Source organism: Micropterus dolomieu, linkage group LG05 (genome assembly GCF_021292245.1).
Source record: "Micropterus dolomieu isolate WLL.071019.BEF.003 ecotype Adirondacks linkage group LG05, ASM2129224v1, whole genome shotgun sequence".
In the NCBI taxonomy this organism is placed as follows: Eukaryota; Metazoa; Chordata; class Actinopteri; order Centrarchiformes; family Centrarchidae; genus Micropterus; species Micropterus dolomieu.
The window spans coordinates 2,566,531-2,591,719 of record NC_060154.1 but is presented as its reverse complement, the minus strand read 5'-3'; the positions used below and the strand labels follow the sequence as shown (position 1 = coordinate 2,591,719).

General features: G+C 41.1%; 2 protein-coding genes across 4 annotated transcripts in view; one reads left to right on the top strand and one right to left on the bottom strand.

Moving 5' to 3' along the window:
* psmg4 (proteasome (prosome, macropain) assembly chaperone 4) overlaps positions 1-3,847 on the top strand; it is an 8,498-nt gene extending 4,651 nt beyond the window's left edge. Inside the window, exons 2-3 of one of the 2 annotated variants that reach the window (XM_046049927.1) lie at positions 104-179; positions 2,918-3,847. In XM_046049927.1, coding sequence (XP_045905883.1) covers positions 104-179; positions 2,918-3,039 — 198 coding nt within the window. In that variant the 3' untranslated portion in view covers positions 3,040-3,847. The remainder of the gene's footprint in view (positions 1-103; positions 180-2,917) is intronic. The other variant, XM_046049926.1, reaches the window with a different exon arrangement.
* LOC123971216 (solute carrier family 22 member 23) lies at positions 3,060-25,189 on the bottom strand. 2 transcript variants are annotated; one of them, XM_046049923.1, is made up of 10 exons: positions 24,156-25,189; positions 22,463-22,566; positions 19,904-20,058; positions 9,849-10,035; positions 9,451-9,578; positions 8,541-8,643; positions 8,113-8,339; positions 6,733-6,765; positions 6,401-6,524; positions 3,060-5,192 (listed from the first exon to the last, which is right to left on the bottom strand). In XM_046049923.1, the coding sequence occupies exons 1-10, from the start codon at positions 24,582-24,584 to the stop codon at positions 4,772-4,774; spliced, it is 1,911 nt and encodes a 636-aa protein (XP_045905879.1). In that variant the 5' UTR covers positions 24,585-25,189; the 3' UTR covers positions 3,060-4,771. The 2 variants fall into 2 exon arrangements, with proteins under 2 accessions (XP_045905879.1, XP_045905880.1); XM_046049924.1 differs by lacking the exon at positions 6,733-6,765.

The following is a 25,189-nucleotide window of genomic DNA, read 5'->3' as shown; positions in this document are numbered from 1 at the left end:
AGTTTGAAAACCTTTTTGAAACACCTGGGCAGACAGATATTAGGAAAGTAAAACATTGTTTTGGATGTCAGAGCTAAATGTATTTCTCTTTTTTGGTCTGCAGGATTCAATGCCTCTATCTACATTAGTCTTGGGGGACCCATCCAATACTGCTCCAAATTCCTTGGCACAGAGATTAGGTAATGATGTATGACTTTTCATGAATTTATATTTCTTTTGCTGCTAATGTAGAAAGTTCTAATACATTATTAAAAAGCTGAAAAGCTCTTTTCTATGACTGCTTATTAGGGCCATTGTAGATAATTACAAGGTCATGGGAGTGGAGTAATATTCCAAGATTAAAGTCATAAATCTGCAAGACATAAATTCAGAAAATTCTATTTTTCAGAAAGGCTTGTGATGTTACATGTACTCTATTGAAAGCAGGGTATGCACATGTTAATCAGCGGTCACATATAAGCTACCAGTATTATGAGATGATGTTGCTGTTTAAAGACCATAAGCATAAAGAATTGGGGTAGGACCGCAGACATTTATAAATGACTAAGATGTGACACATTCTTTGTTGCAGTTCCTCATATTGGCCTGTCTGAAAGTTCCACCTCTTCTCTTATGTCTGCACTGGGTTTTTTTCTCATAAATGTAAACTTTTAAACAAAATCTATGATGGCCCTAATACGCTGTTATGTATTTCTGCTATCATGTGATTATTATTTGTGGATATTAAAGATGCTTTTGTATGTTTAAAGCTGCCGGTATTTGCAGAAATCACTTAAAATCAACTTTACTTCTAACAGTTTTCCAAATCCTGCTGCTGTTTCATATTTTTATTTCGGAATGCAGAGTCCTGAAACTTGCTTTAGTTGGATCATCCTTCGTGTCTGCTTTTAGTGTTGTCAGCTTGTGTTAATGCAGTTGCAAGAGTCTATACTATGTTTTGAACCCCATGTAAAGAAAGTTGTCCAGTTATGTTTTTGTCATTTGAAATAAAATAGCCCAGGATAAGTCTTTTTATTTCAGCCGCAGATCTGGAGAAACTCATCCATACTTTTATCTTTTTTCCAGCTGTCATTCATTATTGTATTGTTGATTTTCTATATTTTTACACTACTGGATAAGAAGTTCACCATTACATTTCAACTTCAGTCTCACCGTTTTTTTGTTTTTTTTTTAAGTTATACATGCATAATTTGACACACAATTGTATTTCTTAAAAAATGAATACAAGAATAACATATGTAATGCTGTGTCTTTCATTAATGCTTGGTTTCTTACAGTAATCTTGATGCTGTGCGGGCTCTTTTCTGCTTATCTTCTCTCTGTCGCGTTTTTGTCAAGCGTCTGTCGTCTTTTTTGTCATCCACTATCTGAAATGTTTTTAGCAAGCCTCTGTCGGTTTTTCTGTCATCAAAAATTCCTTCAGCGAGGTTGGAAGTTGACAGTCAAACCCTTAATCAGTAATTAAACATGTAGTATTAATATCAGCAGACTACTACATCAACAGTTCCTCATGTAGTCAAAACAACAGTAGATAACAGCATGCACTGTCACAGCATCAGCAGATTTTGAACTCCTGCAGCCTTTCCTGCAGTCATAAATCTACAGTAGATAACAGTTGAACAAGGCTTGCATAATCAGTGTCTGCAGTCAATAATCTGACCACAGTGAGCTTGTTTCTGTATTCATGACTATAGTTCAGCACTTCTAAGTAAAGTCAAGGCACATCTGGGTAAAAAGAAAATGATTAAGAATGACTATTAAGGATAATGAAATGATTAAGAATGATTAATGATTAAGGATAATCACTGATGACTGTTTCTTGACTGATGTCTGTTTTTTGTCTGCACTGCTCCCCCTCTGTGTGTCCTAGGCATGCCCTCTGCTGATCATGCTATTTTAACCATAACCTGACTTTGTGGAATAAGCTGATGTCTTTTGTGCTGTGTGCTAGAGACAGGACATTCTTACTGTGATGGACTATATTTATAATGTATGTTTTGTAACACAATTTTCACTAATTCTGCTTCTACATTTTCCTTAACTGGTGTTTTTGATGCTGTCTCACTGTGCTTCCTCACTCTGCTCCCAAAGCACACGTGCTTGCTCACACACACATACATGTGCTACTGCTGAGCCTGGGCAGTTAGATACAGAAAGGAGCACATACACTCAGAGCTGTAGAGTTTTAACACTGTGATCCTACACTTTACACTATAAAATAACACTTTAAATGATGACAATGTAGACCACCATCGCTCTAGTAATTAATGATAACAATTTAGGCTATAATGCTCTAAAATTATTCACAACAGCAGTTCTACAAAAAAGCTTTCTCTGTGTGACGTATACTTAATTTTTTCATTTATTTGTATATTGATTTGTTTATGTCTTATTTATTGATTGTAAACCACTGTGTGTGATACTAATTTTATCAATGTTTTACCTTAATTGCTGTGAAACAGCTTTGTTAGTATTGAAAAGTGCTATACAAAGTAATTTAATTATTATTATTACTATGTAACCATAAAATGACCACAAAAGTTTGACAAGATTAAAAGTTATAACGCTGTTTACCATGACAGATTACAGATGTCAGGCAAGTCTTCCCAAGTCGATATTCATACCACAACAAATTTAATTAAAACCAGTGGCTTCTTGAAATGTGTGAAAAACACAAAGATCATATGCTTTGGAAATGGTTGGTCTTGAAAAAATAGACATTGTAGTGAATAGGCTTAAACATGCAAAAACACAGACACTGTCCATTAACTTAAAAATAGTGACAGAAAGCAAACATTTGTCATTTGGGTCACCAGCTTCCAAGACTGATGACTTTAATGTAATTGTATACTAAAGCAAACCATTTTGTGTGTTAAACTAAAAGTGAAAAAATTGTCTGTTTATGTCTGTTTTGCAGCAAAGAAGACCAAAAAGCAAGTCTTTGTGAGTTACAGTCTTCCAATGACAGACTCCAACCTCAGTCTTCTGGTGGAGAACAGGATAAAAAAGGAGTTGGAACTTCACCCTGAACACTTTTGATTGTTTATTGAGCTCTCATTTTGTGTAGGAAAAAAAGCAAATGCTTCTCCTGTTCTCCTTTTGGACCTGACATTTTCCTTCTGATACTGTATCGTACACCAACACAATAACCACAAACGCTCACAACAAGTGTTCTTTTATTGACGTAATAAATTAAGTGGTTTATTATCAAAACATGTAGGCCTATGGCTTTTTGTACAAATGCATCATATTAAAAAAATAACACTTAGAAAAAAGCATTAGTGGTTGAGTTATTTTTTTTCTTTTTCTCCTAGTGTTTAACTGTTGAAAACATACAAACTAGTAAACCATACAGGGTGTTAAAAATATGTGCTGTTCACTAAATAGGATTTGAAAAATGAAGGATGTTTGGATCTGTGGATTCAGGTACATTTGCACAAAATTGGTTTACAGGATGGTTTATGTAGTCAATGTGCTTATATCCTGTAAAAGTTGATGGTCAATACATTATGAATGAATGGTACATGTATACATACCTTACAATTGAATGCAGTCCTAAGGGATACTTATATAGGAAAGTGTATAAATGTACACTAATCACAACTAGGCCAGGTCTATGCAGATTACGCTGCTCTATTCTAACCTTCACAAATGTGTATTTAAAAATAAACAAACTATGAAATATTGTGCTTTCTGGCTAGAGTTACACATCCTAGGAGTAGGATTACAACAGTACCACAGTACAGAGAAGGAGGAGTGAGAGTGGAAATATTTGCTAATTAGGGAGGTATTTCAAGCAACAAATTGCCCTTGGCAGCATGACAAAATAAATACTGGTTTTCTTAAATTACATTCTCTGTTTGTATTTGTTTTTAAAAACAGAGCTGTCACGATAAAGCCATTTAAATGCTGAGATGCTTCATTAGACATACAGTAGTACACTGACCAGTCACTCTAATGTCCATTCAACTCTCAGATTTGTTTAGCATTACCCACAGTCTTTAGGCTACACATACAGTCTGCCAAGGTCTCCGGCTGTTTGTCAGGTCAGACAACCATCATATACCAACACCAACTGTAGTAATGCTTTCTTTAAAAATCAGTGTCTACACTGACCTCACCTCTGAGGATAAAGTGCCACATTGGACTTCTAGTAGAGGGACTACAAATAAGAAGAAACAAACATGTAAAACTATTTGTGCCCTTTCATGCAAAAAGAGTGGTAGTGGTTTAGCCAATCCCTGGATCTCTAATGTGTTGGCTGAAAATCACAAACACTTGATTGTGTCTCTGACATTTAGTGCAAAATAACTTATAAAGAATTATAAGATGCAGTAAAATCCTCTCTCAACGAGTAAAAACTACAAACAGAAAACTGACAGAGCACACATTATTGAAAACTAGTCTGCTCTACTTTGCCTCTTCACTTGCCTGCATCTGCATCTTTTTCCCAGTAACTCATTAGCGTTGGAACAGACGGCAGTGCAATAAAATGACCAACACCACTGAAGACTCATTATTTAACATACACTGACTTCAGATAAACTTAGTCCAGTACAATATTTTTGGCAACTCCTGAATGAATCATAGTCACTACAAACTACACAAATTTACTATCGTCACCATCTCATATTCACCGTTACAAGAGTTCATCTGGTTCATCCAAAAGTTTATTTTTTCCCTTAAAAGTTTTTTCACAAGTTCAAGGACAATTCAGTCAGGTTAATGCTTGAGCCATTAGTAGCACAGTAGCAGGCAATTGCTATGATGCTCACACCCCATTGGCTATGGCACAATTTCCAATAACCTCCCCGCCAGTCGCCAGGGCGTATGTGGCAGGGACCGCTGCCAGAGCGGTGGCTACTGCCACTGTAGCGCCCCCAGTGGCTGAGAGGTGTAACGGTGTGTCATGGACGCGGGAGTAATCCCCATCACCCTTGGCGAGAAGTAGGTGCTGCTCTCCTGGATGGAGCAGGGTCTGACGGGTGAAGGTCTCTCCGTCAGCCAGGCTCTCCGGCAGTGGATGGCCCCGCGGCTCAGGCAGCAGCAGCAGGCAGATGATGCACAGTAGGGTGCAGCAGGCAAAGATCACGTGATGCAGGAAATAGCCCTTCTGGTTGTGTAGCTCCATGATGGGTGCTGTGAGCATGCCAAAGCCAGCGCTGGCCAGGACCAAACCAAGCCCACCACCCCTGCACAGAGAGAGAAAGTGTTGTAGATCCATTACCAAGGTAGTCTGGTGTGACTAAAACTAACAGCAGGAGCTCTTAAAGCATATACTTCATATGAAGTGCTTGTTTCATCAAATTATCAAACAGGGTCTGAAACCTCACCCCCCCACACCTGTTCAACTTCAGAATTGGGGGTCTGTCTCCAGCAATTCTTGTAACTTTCCAAAACCAACAATCCACTTTACGCAGTCTTCACACAACTTCATACAACTACTTCTGCTATTTCTTGTGTGTCTAAACAAGTGCAACACCATCAATGCCTCTGAGGAAAGACTGTCTGCACCTTTACCCCCGTTTGTACAATTTATCCTGTCTCGCCCTTCTCTATGATGCAGACTTATTGGCCCCGCCTTCAAGTGTAGCCACGTAACAGGTATAAACACATTTAGACACCTTCGGACAAAACTTCATACAAAGTATTGGTTTGAAGCATACTGAGCCCTTTATGGGCATCAAAGCCACACTCACCTGTCAGTCAAAGCTGAACCACAAGATGGAGCTAATAAGCAAAATGAAAACAACAGCTGTGTCCAAAGATTCCATAAATTGTAATAATTTACAGCAGGGACTATGCAGAAATTGTCAAAGTGTACTGTTTTTGCAGTTAGTACACAAGAAATAAATGTACCATACCTTTTTGTACTAAAAGGAAAAATATATTAATGTGTGCCGACTGATAGTTAAATTGTGACTTTGCACTTTCGATGAACTTAACAAAGAGACAGCAAAATGGTCCAACTTTTTCTCTCCCAGTACCTCAACTGAGAGTCTCTGCTGATACAAAGTACTGATTCCATTTTCCACATTTGAAATGTGTGTACCTCACAGTGTGGAAGTCATTGGGATAATCGTTGCTAATGCCAGTTACCTTAAAGGGCATCACCTGTGTTTATGCTATTGGAGGGCCACCTGTACAGCATTGTTGTGACACTGACGAAGAATGTAAATATTTTACATTCAATTCAAAAGAGTGCACAAATTTAACACTAAGAATTTGGACACTCAAATAAAATGGCACATAGTAAATAGAGTTTGCTATAAGTAGTATATTGGAAGGGATTTCAGATACAATCTGGAGCCCTACTGTCAGCCATTATGTATGGGTGTAATGAAAAGTAAGAATGTTCGCCTAAGTGTTGTAATATGTGTTTATGACCATCCAGACTCACCTGATCACAGTAGGAGTGATTTCAGCACAAAAGAATATACTGAGTGTGCTGACAGCATGAGAGGAGAACATGCCGATGATGGAGAAGGCCACAGAGAATTTCCTGTTCAGAGTGTCTCGCAAAACTGCAGAGAGGAGGACAAGAAAACGTAAGTAGTACCAGAAACACCCAACATGAAACACAAACAGCTAATTTAACACACAAAAGAGATAAGAATATCTCACAGGGACCTAAAAATTACAGTACATCATAGCCTAACCCTCTGCTCATAGGGGAATTCATTATTTCAAAGGAATCAATATGTATCACAAATCATCAAACTGTAGCTGTACCTGTGTCATGGCGAAGGCTATACTTCCCAATCACTGGATTCCATTAGCGAGCATCGGAGAGTAAAAGAGAGAACATATCATTAGTCTCTAGCACGAAGGGCAGCACAGTGCTGACTCAAAACAAGCAGAATAAAAAAGCCCTCAGGAACATTTTATCGCTGAAGCCTGAAATAATGACTACTGTTCTGCATATGTAGGTCAAAAAAGGAGAGCTTCCTATTAGACCGAGAGTTGAACTGCTGCCTGTATGGTTTTAATGACACAGGGATGGCATGCAAGTACAACTTAGTGCATTGTTGAATGTCAACTTTCTTTTTTTTGGTAATGTGTGTCCAAGACAGTTTACATAACTTTATGAACAGATTTTTCTGACATGAACTTTGCTAAAACTTTCCCAGAACAGCATTTGTCCAATTATATTTTAACAACCATAGCTATGCACAGCAGGTATCTTAAAGCTTTGGGGTATTCTCAACATGTGAAGTGCATGGGTCAGTAGTAGGAATGATGCATAAAAACCATACAGTTTGGAGGTTTTTTTCTTGCCTTTCTAAAACAACAAAACTGCAGTAACAGTGTTCAGTGTGTGCTTTTGAGCGCTGAGGTAAGATGCTAATGTTAGCATGTCATGCTAACTAGCTTCTCACTTAGCATTACTTCCACGTGATAGCATAACATTAGATAAATGTATACTGTTGTGGGGTAACAAGACAAATTAGAAAAAGCCTCGTTCAGAACTGACAAATCCACTGGGCGTTGGTTTTGGATCATGCTAACAATACATCAGCGTTTGGGGTAACTTTAGCTGCTCTGTCCTGCTACTGGCTTTAGATATATTTGCTAAACTCATTGGTTATTCCTCATGCTTGAAACATTTCTCGAATAAAAAAGATACATATTGTTTGAAAATACAACGACTAATCATAAATCATAACACACAATGAATAATTAGCTTAAACTTGAAAAACAAACAACAGTGCTGCTTCTTTATATCCAAGTTTTTGACTTGGATCACTGGTGAAAATTACTTTTTTACCTAGAAATTTTAGCTTTAGTCATTTTAGTCTTGTTACAGCACTGTTAGCTGATATTATCAATGTAAACATCAAGTCTATAGTTAAGATCCCAGCGCAGGGTTTTCCAAGAACTCTTTCAGGCATCTAAATAAACGATCGCCAGCTGACAATGAGAAGCTGCTTTTATCTACTTGTGTCCGAAATCAAATAACCATTGTTCCAAAAATTACATCACATTTTGAGTGAGTTTTATCACCATATACATATTGCATATGTGTAACTCTAGAATGCAGTAATTAATGGCTGCAGGACTTAGCAAACGGTCTGTTTGTCCTGATTTGTATTTAATTGTGTGATTACTCACAGTTGAGTAAACCCAGCTGTAGTAGGGATGCCAGGGCTGTTATGATCATGAAGGTGAGCAGCCCCCCACGCCGACCCATCAACCCCACAGCGGGGCAAAGCGCCAGGCAAGTTGCCACAGCGATGCCTGCCATGGTGTAATAATCCGCATGACACAAAGCAGTGGGCTGGGCCTCCGGGTCCATCATACTGCGGGCGAAGCAGTGGTGGATGCCATAACCTGTCAGCCTGCACAAACAACACACAAAGAAACAATAAGAATGTGGGCAGGGAGGTGGTACCTGAGACATGCGTCTGCCACGGGGCGACATCTTCATTTCTCTCTGGGGAACAAGCTCATGTGTAATTCATGCTCTTTCAACACTACAGATATTGCCTTTGATTTGAAAAGGAAGTGTCCAAGCCTGGCCACAAACGCGACACACTTACGAGTTGACACAGAGCACCACAATGTTTTTCCACAGGTTCCTGGTGCTCATCATCTTGACAATACAGGTCCTCTGAGGTTTCTTGTGCAACTCCTGCTCCAGTTCTGGTAGGAAAAATGAAACGCACACCTTAAGACCTTTTCTTTCAGAAGGTAATGAGAGGCCAGCTGCTATGGGACATTTAGCACAGACGAGCTAATGTGCTGTGGGGCCTTTAGATAGATATAGCACATCCCTTTGCCCACTCTCATCATATATCTGTCTGCTTGGCCACTGTGAGAAGCAGAAACAAGGAATCAATCACTAAGTCATGGAAGGAAGTAAGGGGAGAGATCTAGGTTAAGGAAATCAACAATATGTCAGTTCTTTAAAGACAGCACGGTTGCGAGACAATTCATTATCCACTTTTTTAATGTAAATTGAATATTATGGTTTTGTTCTGTTGATCAGACAAAAAAGCAATTTGAAAATGTGACATTGGGATCTAAGAAAGTCTGCTGGTCAGTTATAAAGAAAGTTATAATGAAATGATGAATCACAATGAAACTGACAGATTAAACTCAGGCAGTCTTAGACAGAAGTCTGACTTTATTGATCTTCCTGTGAGAAGATCTCTAAAGATCTAAAGGAGCATGCATGTGTTTGCTTCATTTCACCTGCATTTCATCATATAGAGCTGAGAAATGCAGCTTGAAAACTGTTTGCAGACATGAAAAGGAATCTTTGTATATGAGTCAGTGTCTTTGTGTTTGTTGCACGTCCATTTCATCACCACACACCAAGAAGCAGCTGCAACATAACATTAGTGACAAATTAAAATAATTTGCATTATAATGTGAATAAAGTAAAAGAAAGTATAAATACATAGAGAAATGGATTTTGCTTCATGTGCCTCTTGAAATCTTCCTCACCTGTAAGAACTCCACTCGGCTCTGTTGTCATGTCAACCTGGTTCTTTCTGGCAATGCGTAGCATCATGGCTTTGGACCGCCTGTAGTGCTGGGTGGCCAGCAACCAGCGCAATGACTCGGGGAAAATCCTGCAGAGCGAGAGAAAGAGAGGAATGGGAAGGACATGGAGAGGTCAGACAAGAAGGATGAAAAGAGAATGTGTTGTGAAAGCAAGAAGAACAAACAGAAGGGGGAAGAAGAAATGACAGGAGAAAGAGACTATTGTTTGTTAGTAGAAGCAGATTGTGTTCAGTACTGTGTAGTGTAGTATGTACTGTACAAGCCATCGCCTGGCTCAGAGCTAGAAGTATCTGCCCACCCTGCCCCCGCTGTGGATTTCCTCAGAGGGTGGGACTCACCAGACGTAAGGAAGCATCAGAACGAAAGGGCTGATAATGACAATCTGCAGGACCTGCCAGTCATCCCGGCCTGGCCAATTGCGGCACAGAGCGGCCACTCCTGGCATCAGTAGCTGCCCGCCCACCATCAGAAAACTGGCCACCATGGTCATGGAGAAACGCCAGGCTGGTAAACAAAGCTCGATCCCTAAAATAGAGAGACAGAGAGAAAGAGGAACGTTTAGTTTCATATAAAATATAGATTCTTGTGTTGTTGGTGCACTAGTGGAGACATGTAAATTATGCATAAGCTGTGTGTCTGTGTGTGTGTGTGTGTGTGTGTGTGTGTCTGCGGTGAGGGAGATTACCATCCTAAACTACGCAGAAGCCTTAATGGCCTGGAAGAGTGTTATGTATGTGTTTGTTTAATGGTGGGGCCAGTATTGAATTTCCTCTCTGAATTATTGAGGACTACTATTACTGATCCTTCCCTGGAGAACTCACTAGTTTAACACCAGACCTCTTTATGAACTTAGGATGGACTACACGTCAAAGCTTTTGAGAGTGTTCAGCTGCTAAGTGAGAGTTTCACTGTGACTGTCTCATAATTTCCCTCAGACACGGCTCCCATCCCCTCCCCTACTGCCTGTAATATGGTACAGTCCAGATGGCCTGGCCCATATGGCAAGGTCTTTTTGAAGGTGACCATTGTGGGTGGGTGAGGAGGGTGAGGAGGGAGAGGAGGAGGGAGAGGAGGAGGGAGAGGAGGAGGGAGGGAGGGAAGGAGGGAGGGAGGGAGGGAGGGGTGAGACTCAGTAACCTGGCCTCATGTGCCATGACTTTTTATTGTGAAGATAAAGAGAACGGGAGGGAGAGGAGGAATTAGAAAGAGTGGGGCAGAATGCAAATTACTTTTCCCTCCAAAGGACACAGAAAAGTCCCTCCATTCACCAGTGGAATCACCGCATGAATGATAATAAAGACGAGCCAGAGGAAAGCAGAGAGACAGAGAAAAACACATAAAGACGGAGGGAATGAAAGAAAAACAAAGAAAGAGAGAGAGATGACAAAGATTTAGATAAGATAAGAGAAAGACAGGAAAATGATTCAGTTAGAACATAAGGCACAAAGGCTGACAAAGAAAAAATAAAGGTATTACTGGGAAGCCCTACATATCTGTTGTCTTCAGCCCCAGGTGGACAGTTTTAGAGTCAATGTCTCCAAAATACCTCCCTTGCAGGAACCAAAACAGATGACGAAATCACACTGACCCATAATGATTAACCTGCCTGTCTGCCCCTCTCTGTCTGTCTTTTCACCCTGTCTTCATGCATCAATGGAGAATAAGGCTACATTCAGACTGCAGGCCTTAATGCTCAGTTCAAATTTTTTTCAAAGTCGCATCAATTCCGACCTGAGTGTGATGAATAGATGTAATTCCACATTGTACCAAAGGGAGTCTGTAGTGGTTTGTGGGAACAACCGATATACGTTTTGGTAGAGAAGAAGACGTTGCTATTGTTAACCTGCTAACATGACGAAAAAACGGATTTTTGTCAAAGAAGGGTTGCAGTTTATTTTTCAGGAAGGATAATGAACAAAACATGGTACCAGGAGTAAAACCAGAACGGGGCTCATTGTGAACAGCGACATGAATTCTTTAGAGAGAGTTTGAGGTGGGGCAGGTGAGGCTGGGGAACATCACATCCAGCACCCGGACTATTAGCACTGGCGCCCCCCAGGGGTGTGTGCTCTCCCCACTGCTCTTCTCCCTCTACACCAACGACTGCACCTCAGGAGACCCATCTGTCAAACTCCTGAAGTTTGCTGACGACACATCGGTCATCAGCCTCATCCAGGACGGTGATGAGTCGGCCTACAGACGGGAGGTTGATCAGCTGGCTCTCTGGTGCGGTCAGAACAACCTGGAGCTTAACGCGCTCAAAACTGTGGAGATGACCGTGGACTTCAGGAGGACCCCCCCCACACACACTCTGCCCCCCATCACCATACTCAACAGCCCTGTATCTGTGGAATCCTTCAGGTTTCTGGGATCCACTATTTCCCAGGACCTAAAGTGAGTGACCAACACAGACACCATCATCAAGAAGGCCCAGCAGAGAATGTACTTCCTGCGCCAGCTCGGGAAGCTCAACCTGCCTAAGGAGCTGCTGATCCACTTCAACACAGCCATCATCCAGTGTGTCCTCTACTCATCCATCACTGTCTGGTTTGGATCTGCCACCAAAAAGGACAGGAGCAGACTACAACGGACAGTCAGGACTGCAGAAAAGATCATCACCTCGGACACAACCTGTTCCAACTTCTACAGAGCACTGTACGTCAAAAACAACAGACTCAGGAACAGTTTCTTCCCACAAGCCATCACTCTGATGAACAGCTGACTCTGACTCACAGTGTCAGGAACAATTCCTGTGCAATAACCCAGTAACTCTGCCTCTAATCAGCCACCTGTTTACTGGCTACGATATATTATTTATTCATCATTCTCTATTTCAAAGCTGTTCATACTGTTCATATTGTATATACTGTATACCTAATCCACCTACCTCAAGTACATAACACCTGCACATAATACTTATTTATTCCAGCATCCTTTGCACTGTGCTCCTGTGACGGACCACCGTCACTACAGTTGAGTATGCGCTGCGACTGCCATGCCAACAAGCCTGGCTCTTTGGCGTTGCAGTCAAGTTGCATGTTTGGTACCCGGGTTCAAATCCGGGTGGGGTTACAGCTCTTGCCTTTCCGTCACAGCTCCAACAAGTGTACATGTTTGCTTGTATTTGTATGTGCACCTATATGTCACATCCACCTCCGACATGGACATAATAATAATAATGGTAATAATAATTTACTCCTGCATCATTGCACTACTGTTTCAATCTGTCTTTTTTGTTTTTGTTTATAGTGTGTATATATGTGTTCTCTATACTGTAGCCTGTGTTTGATTTTATTACTGTATTATTGTATAAATAAGCACATTGTGAGCATTGTACAATCCAGAGTCAAATTCTTCGTACGTGTACACATAACTGGCAATAAAGCTGATTCTGAACATAGTGGAGCATTTAGCAGCTAAAAAGCCAGATATTTTTCTCAGTAGTTGGTGGAGACCAAAAAAAAGATCTCAAAGGAGAGTGAACTTTGATTCATCAGGAGATAAACGCACCAATGGGATGATAATTTTGCCTCTTGTCTGCTTGATGTGTAACTAAGCAACTTGCTAACACATTAGCCATGAAAAATTGTTGTGTTTTTAACTCTTTCCGCTGCTCCCAAGTGTCCAAAAAACAATGACTGCAGCTTTAAGTAGTATTATGTTTTTCTATACCTTGTAATATTGCATTTAAATGTTGTAGCTGCTTGTACAATTAGGTAGTTTGATATATAACAATGATTTATATATTATTCAGCAATTATTAATGTTTCTATGGGAATCATTTATTTGAAAAGTTAAGTGTAATAACGCAATAACAATATTATTGCCCTCTGAAATGTAGTGAAATAGAAGGAAGTAGCATAAAATGAAAATTTAGTAGTGCAAGTACCCAAAAATCACACTTAATTACAATGCTTTGCATTTTTTTTTGCTATTTTCCACTGCTGCAGTCTGTTCTGATACACAACTCTGAAAAATCTATCCAGTCTGTCCACAGCAGTCAATAGACACGGATCAGACTGAGACACACACACACAGATTAGAGAAAGCAACTGTACCTTGGCAAAGGTTATGCATCCCTAACCTTCCTCGCAAAACAAAAAACACTCCCCAACTCTGTGGGGAGGTTTCTCATCCTACTGAATCTACTGGGATATCAACACACACACACACACACACACACACACATGCGCTGGCAAGGACCTTTTGTTCCAACTGAGTGGGAGAATGGTTCTCCTTGTGCTGATTATCTCACTGCCCCCCCTGTGGGCTGATCCTCCCTCCTCACCCTCCCTCCTGCCCACTCTCGCTCATCAGGGCTAAAGTGGCTCCCTCACCCTTTGTAAAGCCACCATCCCCCACATTTACCCACCCTCCTTACCCCCTTCCTCTCCCTCCTCCTTTCACCAAGCAGCTTCTCCACTGTCTTTACATCTGAAAGCAAACAGTTGCAGAGTGTGAGAAAAACTAAAACTATAATGGAAGAAAGGGAGGAGAAAAACAAAGAGAGTGCAACAAAAAGCAGCTGATCCAATGGCCAAACTAATCTTTGATGACAAATGGCTGACAGCACAACCACACACACTTTCTGTTGGCTGCTGCTCCCTTGCTAACCTTGCCTGGGGCATGAGAACAGGGTGGAGAGACAATTGGCTTTCTAGCAGCATGAGTTCAGAGGGAGAACCACAGTCTGGGTGTGTGTATGTGATGTAGATGTATAGGAAGGATGCAGGTGGTTATATGCACTTTAGATTTACTGTATATTTGCTTGGAGGGAAAAATGTAACGCTGAAATGACTAGTCAATGTATCGATTAGTCAACCATAGAAAATGAACCGCATATGTAGATCACAAAACTAAGGGCCACGTTATACTCAATCAGAACTAGTTCTTACATCGTACTGTCCCTCCACGTCAGAAATCAATGGCATTTATAGTTTTCGTGAATGGCTACACATGCCTTCAGAGAGAGGAGGGAGATGTGGGGTTTTAGACTCTTGGGCTGTTTGGACTGGCCGGACAAAACAAGCAACTCGAAGAGATCACATTGGGCTTTAGGAAATTGTATTAGTGAAAAATTTTTGAAAGTGGCTTTTTATAGACCAAATGATTCATCAAGTTAGTGTTTGGTCTGTAAAATATTTTAATCTGCTGCTGGAGCCAGAGAAGTCAGAGGATCACAAAGGCTTTTACAATTCATCCTGATGGGACATGATTGTCTGTATATAATGGCAATTCATCTTCAAAGTGGTGGACCGACCACCTGATCTATAGACGGTCATTTACAACCCAAGAGCCATGCTTCTAGCATGGATAAAAATGCAAAAAATTAGCTAGCTCCAGCTTCTCAAATGTGGGGATTTTCTGCTTTTTGTTTAATATCATTGTAAAGTGAACACCTTTGAGGTTGAACTGATGGTCAGACAAAACTATTTGAAGATGTTACCTTCGGAAAGTTGCGATGAGCATTTTTCACAGTTTTCTGGCTTTTTATAGACTAAACAAAATTAACCAATAACAAAAAATAATCTTTCGTTGCTGCCTTAGGTGGATGACTTCATAGTGAGGCAAAGATGGGAAACAGAAGGTTTGACAAGGGCACAGCATGACAGGACAGTCTTCTCCCCAGCTGAGTCAGCAGTAGTCATCCCCGCTAGCACACACACGCACACACACACACACACACACACACACACACACACACACACACACACTTACATATACTGCATGTTTTTGTCATTACTGACGAGTCTCTAAGGAGCAGAGACAGAGAGGAAGAGACAAAGATATTAACCTTGTCTCACTGTGTAAAAGAATCTGCAGCCTAATACCTTTGGGTCTATACAAAACTCATTCACCGAAACTCTATCTTTTCAGTACCCAATGCTCACTCCCTATAGGCCTTGAAAAGTGGCTCTGAAAATGTTTGCTATAGCAGCTCTAGTCAGCTGGGATTCACAGCATATGCGGTGAATTCAAATGTTGACACAATTTTGTGAGGAAAACATACCAAAATATCTACTGAAACTTGTGTGATGGTGTCTTATTAATGTTTTATTGCTATGGGATTTTACCGAATCAAAACCTGAGACTTCAATCTTTTATATATATATATACACACAGTATCTCACAAAAGTGAGTACAGCCCTCACATTTAATTATATATTATATCTTTTCATGTGATGACACTGAAGAAATGACACATCACACAGCCATTAATTGTTGTCGCTGGCAACAAAAGTGAGTACATCCATAAGTGAAAATATCCAAATAAAATGTACCCGACTCTCCCTTAAACACCAGTCACGAACTGAAATCTACAGCGTAACCCAATGTATTTTTCGATTTCATTCATTAATAAAAAAATCCATCTAAAACAACATGTTACTGGCTAAGATAATATGTATATTATATTGTACTCTGTATAGATATATATATATATTTTCATATCGGCATTATATTTTGGCCACTGAAAAACCCATTTTGGTAGACCACTATTCAAGACTTAAGTAACATCACGCATAGACCAGAGTTTATCTCTGCGAGAAAAATTACAGCCCCATTATTAATTTGAACATCATCCACAAAGACTTTACAGTTGCCAATCAAATATTCACAAGTGCACATTCCTGGTAGATTAATTTGTAAAGTGAATGCCGTATTTATTTAGTTTAACTGGAGATCATCGCAAAAGAAAAGATACACCAATAACTCCTAATGTTATAAACCATTGTGATGTTTTAGCATCTGATAAACCTTTAAACTGGACTGGACTTTTGTTTAAACACAGGGATCTCCTCAGTCTGAACGCGAAGTGTGTCAAATCTCTCAGCCAGTCCAAGTCAAATCCTAAGTCCAGTTTCAGATCTGTAGCTTGGTTCCAAACACTCATAGCTTCTCCACAACAGAGCTAAATACACAACCTCTCTGTTACACCATCACCTCCTCAGAGCTCTAAAGCTCCATAGGAAGTAGCATAGTTAAGTAGCAAGTATTTAAAACTCAAAATACAGATTTTCAGTTGGACATTTGATAATGGTTTCTTGCCCAAACAACATTTGTATTAAGGTGAGAATATTTTCTAGATGAGTTTGGATATTGACAGCCGTGACTGCAGAGTGGGCTTACATGCAGTTGTCCTCAAATGAAGAGACAAACAAGGAAAAGGGTATGAGGAGATGGAAGCTCTTTCCTTACAGCTCCCGGAGGACGGCCCTGAGGTAGGTGCTAAATTACAAACTAATAAACCCGTGCAGAATTGGTGCAATAATAAATATGCACAAAAAAACACACACATAAACACATTTATATTAGCAGAACAAACTAAAGCTTCTGCTGGCAGCTCCAGTGGAGTTCATTATGTGCTGCATGCTGCAGAGAGATAACCAAACGATGGGAGATTTCAAATGAGCTTCGAGAAAATGAGAAAGTGATGGTGAGAGTGCTGGTAATAATAAAATGGTTGTGAGAGAGAGAAATTAGGAAGATGGGGTGAATGGGGCAGAGGAGAGTAAAGCATAGAGTGAAAATGGAAAGTGCCAGAGTGCTGCTGGATTTAGAGATGCTGGATTCAGCTCTGAATTTACAGTGATAAAAAGTGAAAGGAGGGGAAAATAAGGCAGACAAAGAGTATTTCTGTGGGGAGAGGAGGTACGTAAATACAGATGGAACAGTGCAACCACAGCACATACTCATGTATACATACTGAACAATCATCCGTAATACATTATACATGTGCTGCACGCATATTTTTATGTTTCTTTATCTGATCCTTTTTCTGTTGTAGCCTATTGCTATTTAGCACTCAGCAGTCTATCACATTCTACAATAAAATGCCTCTGCTGTGTGTTTAAAAAAGCTGTGTTTAAACATTACTCTACATTAAATTGCTTTCAGATTTAATTTGAGGCTGTTTACATCCACAATGCATGTAAACATATGACCTCATATGACCTCAGCCCAACTGATCATGTGTTTCACCTGCTAGAGGCAGGCGAAAAATCCTGAAACAAGCAAGACATGAAGCTGGCTGAAGTACAGGCCTGGAAATCCCTCATTGCACAGGAAAACTGTGTGAGCACACAACTATGGTAAGTACAGTGATTCAAATAAGGAGGTCGATTTGTTAACTGGATGTTTGAAAATCTACCGTTGACTTCCTCCAAATAAGATGGGCTAAACTGCTTGTTTATAATCTGTGTGATCCTCTGCTGAGCGACAGCCCTAGCATGCCTGATCTATTCTGATCTTGGATGGCCGACTGTATGGGAATTCCAGCTGCTGTACACTTAGTGAGTACAGTCTTATTATTATAGGATAGGAATACTGGTTTAAAACTACTAAAATTTGTTGTGATAAACCAGAATTTAACTTTAAACATGACCACTTTATTCAAGTTTAACCCACTTGTCCAATTACCTTTAGCCCCTTAAAAATATGTATAAAAAGGGACTAACTTCCTACACTGTTCATCTGCTGTGGATGAGTTTAAAAAGAGCTATGAGCACTTCAACCACATAGCCATTTTGCATTTCAAATCCAAAGTACTGGACTACAGAGCAAACACAACAGAACAATGTGTCTTGCCAAAATACTGACTGACTGTACTGTTTCTGTCCTGCAGAGTGACTATTGTACCTCTCTTGGCAAACAATACAAGGAGAAACAAGGTACAGTAATAAGAAGTTTCATATTCAGTGTCCACTCTGCATCTGTGCAAACTGTGCTGCATTTCCCCATAGCTCACGCGTACAGTATTTTAGTTTTTTGGAAGCTTCGAATGTCTTTATGACACGCTGTGTTCTGTTATTCTACATGTTTTTTTCTGTTAATGGGATGGCAGTGTGTGTTATCTGCTGTCCTACTATGAGTTTACTTCAAAGCGAGTCATTCTTTGGCAGCGAGCCAACTGTATTCAGCTACACCTCACACAAACTCACACAACACCTTTTTTTGTTTCACTTCAAAGTGCATGCATACAATCCAATCCAATCCGCAAACAGCAAAATCACACACACACACACAGTTACTGTGTCAACACTGAGCACACAAACAAGTGAAATATAGAAAAACTGCCTCCCATTACCGGTATTTCTGTTTGACCACTGACAGTATTTTTTGACTGCAATCTGTTAAAATAACATTACTTGTGAGATTTTAAGAATTCTAGTAAATGTTTCTACTTCTATTTTGTTTGTATTGATTGATGCCAATTTGTGTCTGTTTGGGGGATCAAAAAAAGAAAAGCTGAAATTAAACTCGACAGCTAAAATCTCAACTAATGAGTGAAAGTGGAAGCACAAGACTAGCAGCCGCCATCTTGAGTTGTCCGATGATGTAAAAACACTTCACAGTTGTGAATATGTTTAGAAATATCAAATCTACTGGCATGAAAGAGGCCTACAGAGGGTAAGAAAGGGGGGAGGGGGGCAGCAGCAGGGAGAGGGGACAGAGGGGAATGCAGTGGGGGCTGGAGGCAAGTAAAAATGGCAGTTTGGTGTCATTAAGAACACCTTGGCCATGTGCTATTATGCAGTTGTGTTCTCTGACAAAACAATTGCGAAGTCTCTGCGCTAATCAGATAATACTGAATTGTTAAATGTACTTAATCAACATATAACTGAAAACACAGCCAAAGCCCACATTAGCTGTTGTTCCAGTAGCTTCTGTCAATCTGCAATCTCTCATTGAGCAGTGCAAGTGTTGCTGGGGTTTTCTGTCTCAATAAATTGGTTCAAACCAATAATGATTTTAACAAAGATATACGAAAATTTGTTGGCATACAAAAAAACAACAATTTGCGTTGTTATATAACTGTAGACAGACAATATAGCTAAACACCAAATTAGAATACAGTACAGGACCAACAACCTAAACACCAAATTAGAATACACAGTGAACACTTGTCAAAAAAATGTCCCAACTGTGTTTGAAAGCCTATATTTATTTTTCTTACATTTCTATGGATTAAAGGACAGGTTTTGATATAAAACTTTATCACTGATGGAAATAAAAAGTCCTTGACTTATTTCCATCATTGTCCCTGATATATTCATTTTATTTTATTGAAAATTCACATTACATTTATTCAACAAGACACCAACCCTATGTAGTCCGTGTTGTTTCTAAAGTCCACCACCCTTTATGAAGACAAAGACAGGTATTAAATGTCTGAACGAACAAATATCAGACACTAATAACATTAAATTTCATAATATGAGGACAAGGTTTAGGCTAGGATTTCTGTTTCTGCTCTGAAATGATTTCCTCTAAGTCCCTTACTAATCCATACTACTTAGGCATTAAATAAACACGATAAAAGGACAGGGAAAGTATGAGGAAATACAGGCGCTTGAAAGCAGACAGGCACGAGAATGTGAAAGCAAATACTTACTGAGCACGTAGAGGGAGAGAGCGAGGCCCGCCAAGCAGAAACCCTCAAAGAAGCGCAAGGTGCTGAACATGGTGACGTTTACAGAGAAGGCAACACTCAGACCAAACACCAGCATGAAAAGCACTGAGAGAATCAACACTGGGTGTCGACCAAACCTTAGAAACAGGGAGAAGCAGAGCGAGAAAGACGTAGCAAAGGGTTTAGAAACTGTCACAAACTGAGAAATGAAGCTTTTGATGTGCAGTCAGGTGAAAGAGACCATTCCCAGTCATTGTATGCTGGACATCCTGGTTTAAAGGGGGGTCGGTAGGTCAGTGGGTCAGGTCAGAGCTAAGGCCTGCTGGGCCTGCACATTTCTTTACATTGTTTCCAAGGTTACTGATCCCAAACTCAATACAGGGACTTTTTTTCCCACGATGCAGCTCAAGTGGTTCACAGGCTGCAGACGTGACAACAGTGTGACATAAAGGGTGATTTTGTTCACCTAATTACAAATAAAACATATTTCCTCACTTATAGATGCAGATAGATTTGGTTTTAAATGTCTACGTTTTGAGACATCTGTCCCTGGTAACGCCTGGACCGTTTTTATTGCTTATTTCTACCGAAGAAATTGTCCCTGTTGACACTGCTGTGGATTAGCCAGACTAAATGGGACATTGGGCCTCATGCAAGAACCACTCGCACAAACAGATTTGTTCTGAAGTGGCACATAAAAGTGAGAGAATATGAGAGAATTTTCGGCATTCACCAGTTTTGTACGTGTGGTCCAGACCTGTCAAATGAGTTATGAACAGACAGTCTGCCCTTCACACAGGGGGAAAACACTAATTTCACCTGAAACACCTTCAACTGAATGAATTTGTAGTTTAATAAGATACCAAAATGAACTAAAATGTAGGATATAACTAAGACATACAGTACATAATGCAAAATGAATCAGCATGGTCCCATGCTAATGATGTGGTGAACACAATATTCATATTTTGGTATATTTAGGCACAGCAATTTTTACAGTTCTGAAGTTGTTGCCGTAGGGCCCTAATGCAGGTCTCTGTCAGTATCATCCTCTGTTCTAACATCACCTACCTAGGGCCATTATATTATATTGTCTTATATCTTCATGACTTTCACATCCCCTTGACCCACTCTCATATTAGTCATTTTTTTGCATCTACCTTCATGCCAACCCATTCACTCTTTATATCTGTCACAGTGTGCCTCTGCTCTGATGACATTTCCTTGATAGCTGTGCTATTAATATTTTGTATTGTTACGCGTCATCTAACATGACTAAAATGACACTGCAACAAAACTTGTTATCTCTATATCTGTTGATTTCTGACAGCAGGACTTGAAACTCAGCAGAGAACGTCTTCTTTTTAGTCTTTGGAAGCATTTTTGTGAGTGAAAGTTGTCCACACATGGAGCGGAACAGGCGGCCTTATATGGCAATTTTAGGGACGTAGATTATGCCAATGCTGAAATCTAACAAGCACGCACCTCCTCATGAAAAGGTGACATTTATCAGCCTGAAACAAGCGATTTACAACTGTTTTGGCCAGTTGAGAGAGTTTGGTAAATATGACTTATAACACTTGTATGAATATGAAAAAAGTAAGAGAGATTTCTTGCATGAGGCCCACTGTTTCTGGACATGAAATTTCGTGTACATAAATTCATGTGTGCCACAGGATCACTGGCTTTTAATCTAGTGCTATCATCAGGTCATAATTTTAATTTGTCCAGTACCTTGGTTTATGCAAATGTTAGCATTCTTACATGCTAAACTGTGATGGTAAACCTTATACTTGGCCAGATCCAACCTAAAGAGAGGCATAAAAGACGCAAAAGCAACCTCAGCGAGGGATCCCCGGCGTGTCTGGCAAGGTATCCAGCATCTCACCAACTACAAGGGCAGCAAGGATCCAATAGTCCACACCAGTAGCAACCTTCTTGCTGAAGAAATCAACCACTTCTTTGCCCGTTTTGAGATGACTGAGACGGAGACGGATGACCTACCACTTACTGTGACCACAGAGGATATCATAAGAGTGCTCTGTGGTGTGAACCCCGGGAAGGCGGCTGGCCCTTACGGCACACCGGGGATGGTTCTTAGGGGCTGTGCAGACCAGCTGCACAGCCCCTAAGAACCATCAACCACCAACTGCACAGCCCGCTCTTCAGCTTTCTGAGTCTGACTTAATAAACGCCTGTTAGTGTTGTGAGCATGTTAGCATGCTCATGTTAGCATTTAGCTCTACGTTTTACTGTGCCAAAGTAAACCCTCTACACAAGCATGGTAGTAAACTCTTTGTCTTGTTTACGTCAATTTTAAATTAATTTTTCTTAAGGTTTTGTATAAAGAAAACTTCATTCACCTCCATTGTTTTGGGGTGAAGGCAGACATCTTTGATACCTCACAACCATTACAAATAAAACCAAAACTATCTGCATGGTTAGATGACAGTAAGTGAGAAAATACTTTTTTGTAATTTTGATGAATGGATCTTTTAGGGTTAACCAGAGGCACAAAAGGCTATAAAATAGGCAGCTTACCAGTCAGCCATGACACCCATCACTAGGTAGCCAAATATGGACCCCACCAGCAAAGAGAACTTGGCAATATGCACCTTCCAGGCTGAGTCACAAACCAGGTTCCACTGCAACATGAGACAAAGACGGAGAGAGGAACATTAGTCAACTTTTCAGAGAACACCACCCACAACAAGATAAAAGGGAATTAAACATCAGCAGCTGAGCGGTTTTCCTCTGAAAGCTGCACAGAAACAAAAAGAAATGTGGGCTTCTCTCATCAGAAGTCTGTCAAAACCCTTCACTCTCTGACTCACTGTTTTGATAATTCATGAAGGTTGAAGTGTGAACAAACACGCTATGTACGCTCTTGAAACATTTAAATGTGCATCCTGAAGGAAACAAAAGAGAAAACGCAAGCATGTATGTGTGTGTGAGAGGGAGAAAGGGCAGCGTGTGTGAATATGTGGGCGCGTGTCTATAATAACAGAAATCAATAGCTTTCCACTCTTTCCTCTAAGCCCATGGGTCAGTGCACACACCGCTGCAGCTCTCAGCATCTGAAACTCAGCCAAGGACACATGTGGAAGCACGATGTGTACTCTATATTTGTGCACAACCCTGAAAATATAAAAGCCCAGCAGGCCAATTCAGCTGCGTGTTTAAGTAGTGTTGGTGTTTAACAGTTGTTTACAGAACTCCCCTCCGAGCCATACGACTGTGCAGAGGAGCAAAGAGGACAGAATAGAAGCCGACTGGTTATGACTGATGGTGCTGGTCATAAAATGTTCGGTGTTGGTTTGGAGAACTCAGTCAGGATGGGTTTATCTTGTATTGAGGTATCATTCATGCACACATGCCAGAGCTTGGCGACAGCTCAACATCGCTGCTTTCTTATGTCAGTGCTTTAGTGTGGCATATTCCCAAATAAATTCTCTCACGCACAAACCACTTTAAACACAGTAAATCTGGAGCTTCTAGTTGGAGTTCTGGGCATGGATGCACCGATCGTTATTGAGCAGATTGGTAGGATATATCCTTCTTCAATGTCATTATAAATTTCAGTGTTTCCACTATTAGTTACATTCTCTAAGTTGCAGCTGGCCATTCAGTTTAGCGGATCGGTACTCTATTGGCATTTGCAGATACACCGAGGAGAGATATCGGAATCAGTATCGGGGAGAGAAAAGGGTTTATCGGTGCATCCCCCTTTGGCTCTGGGACAGTTGCCCACTTTGCGCAGTTGGTAATCCAGCTAGTGTTGTGTGTGATGTAATGAATAACAGTGGAACACAGTTCCTTGAATTGAACATCAATTTGATTATTTTATATGTGATTAGTTATTAATTTGCCATATTGTAATATATGAATATATTAATGTCAGAAAATTGTTAATCATGTGAGACTGACTTCAACCATATTGCCTAGACCAACACACACACAGTACATCCTGGAGCATCGCTGTAGTCATCAGCTGCTGTCTCCTCTGTGCTGAACACACACACACACACACACGTCCTCTCATATTGAGGTCAGTGGGTAACTTCAGTCAGCTGTGTTAGTATGCTACTTGTGTATCAGGCTCTGCTCTGCACTGAACTGAGACTGGCAGTGATGAAGAAACAGTGTGGTGAGGAGGATGATGATGATGATGATGATGATGGCGAACAGAGAGCATTCTTCTCTCTCGTTGAGCTATCTGGTTCTCGTTTGTTACCTTGGTAACCACATTCTGACTAAGTCCCGTCTGTAGCTCCAGCCTCCACTCCTTGCAAGCGCACAGCAAACCGCTGCCGTCGCCGTATCCCTCCCCGGTGCCGTTTTCTTTGAGTTGCAACGCGGGCACGCCACTGGTGACGGTGACCGGCGGGGTTGCAGCGGTCCAGTTACTCTGGTTCGCGAGGGGTTGCACGCACGTGCCATTAGGCTGCGCCAGGAGGAAATAATCCGAAAACTGACTAAAGCCGATGAACAATGCCGGTATCCAGGTCAGGACCACGAGCTGCTTCTGATGTTTCCCAAACCCCCCCAGAGACGGCAGAACCGAGCCGTCGATGTGCGGTAGCAGCCGGGGCACTGGGTGCTCCAGTGGGGTGAAGCCGTTCTCAGGCGGGTGGTCCTGCGCCTCCGGCCGGCCGGCTGCCATCGCGCCCCGGCCAAAAAGAGAGCAGCTGGGCGCAACAGCGGGTGAAGCAAAGCCCCCCGCTCTGTTGTCGTCCGCGCACTCTGTGTTAAGCCCTTTGACACAAAGAAAGCCCAGAGCGCAGATAAATCCTGTGTGTAGCCAACAAAAGCCCGATCCAAAAATAGGGGTCTTTCGGTCAGTGCAGGCGTGCAGAAGCACCGAATCACCGAGCAGTCGTCCTCATGGCGAGGGGACTCGAAGCGACCAGGGGATGTCCGAGTAGAGAGGCTGTGTCAGGAGGAGAGGTCTGTGGAGGTGCTCCCGGAGAGGAGTGGACTCGGATAGGCAGGCATGCTCACCAGCATGGGTTTTGTATTCCATGAGTACAGCGGGATCCATCCATGTGGAGCTTTAGTGGGCCAGGACTGCTGGTAGTGTAGAAGTGGAATATGGAGCTACATCCACGCTGTGATCCACTAAACATCTGCTGGCCCTTCATCCATGAGCGCCACAGGTCTCATACCTGTCCAAACTGTGACCTCCTGGAGCATCACTTAGTTTCTCAATTCCAGAATACCCGAGTTCCCAGTCATCGCCTGTCCACTTTGGTGGTGTTGGGCTCAGAG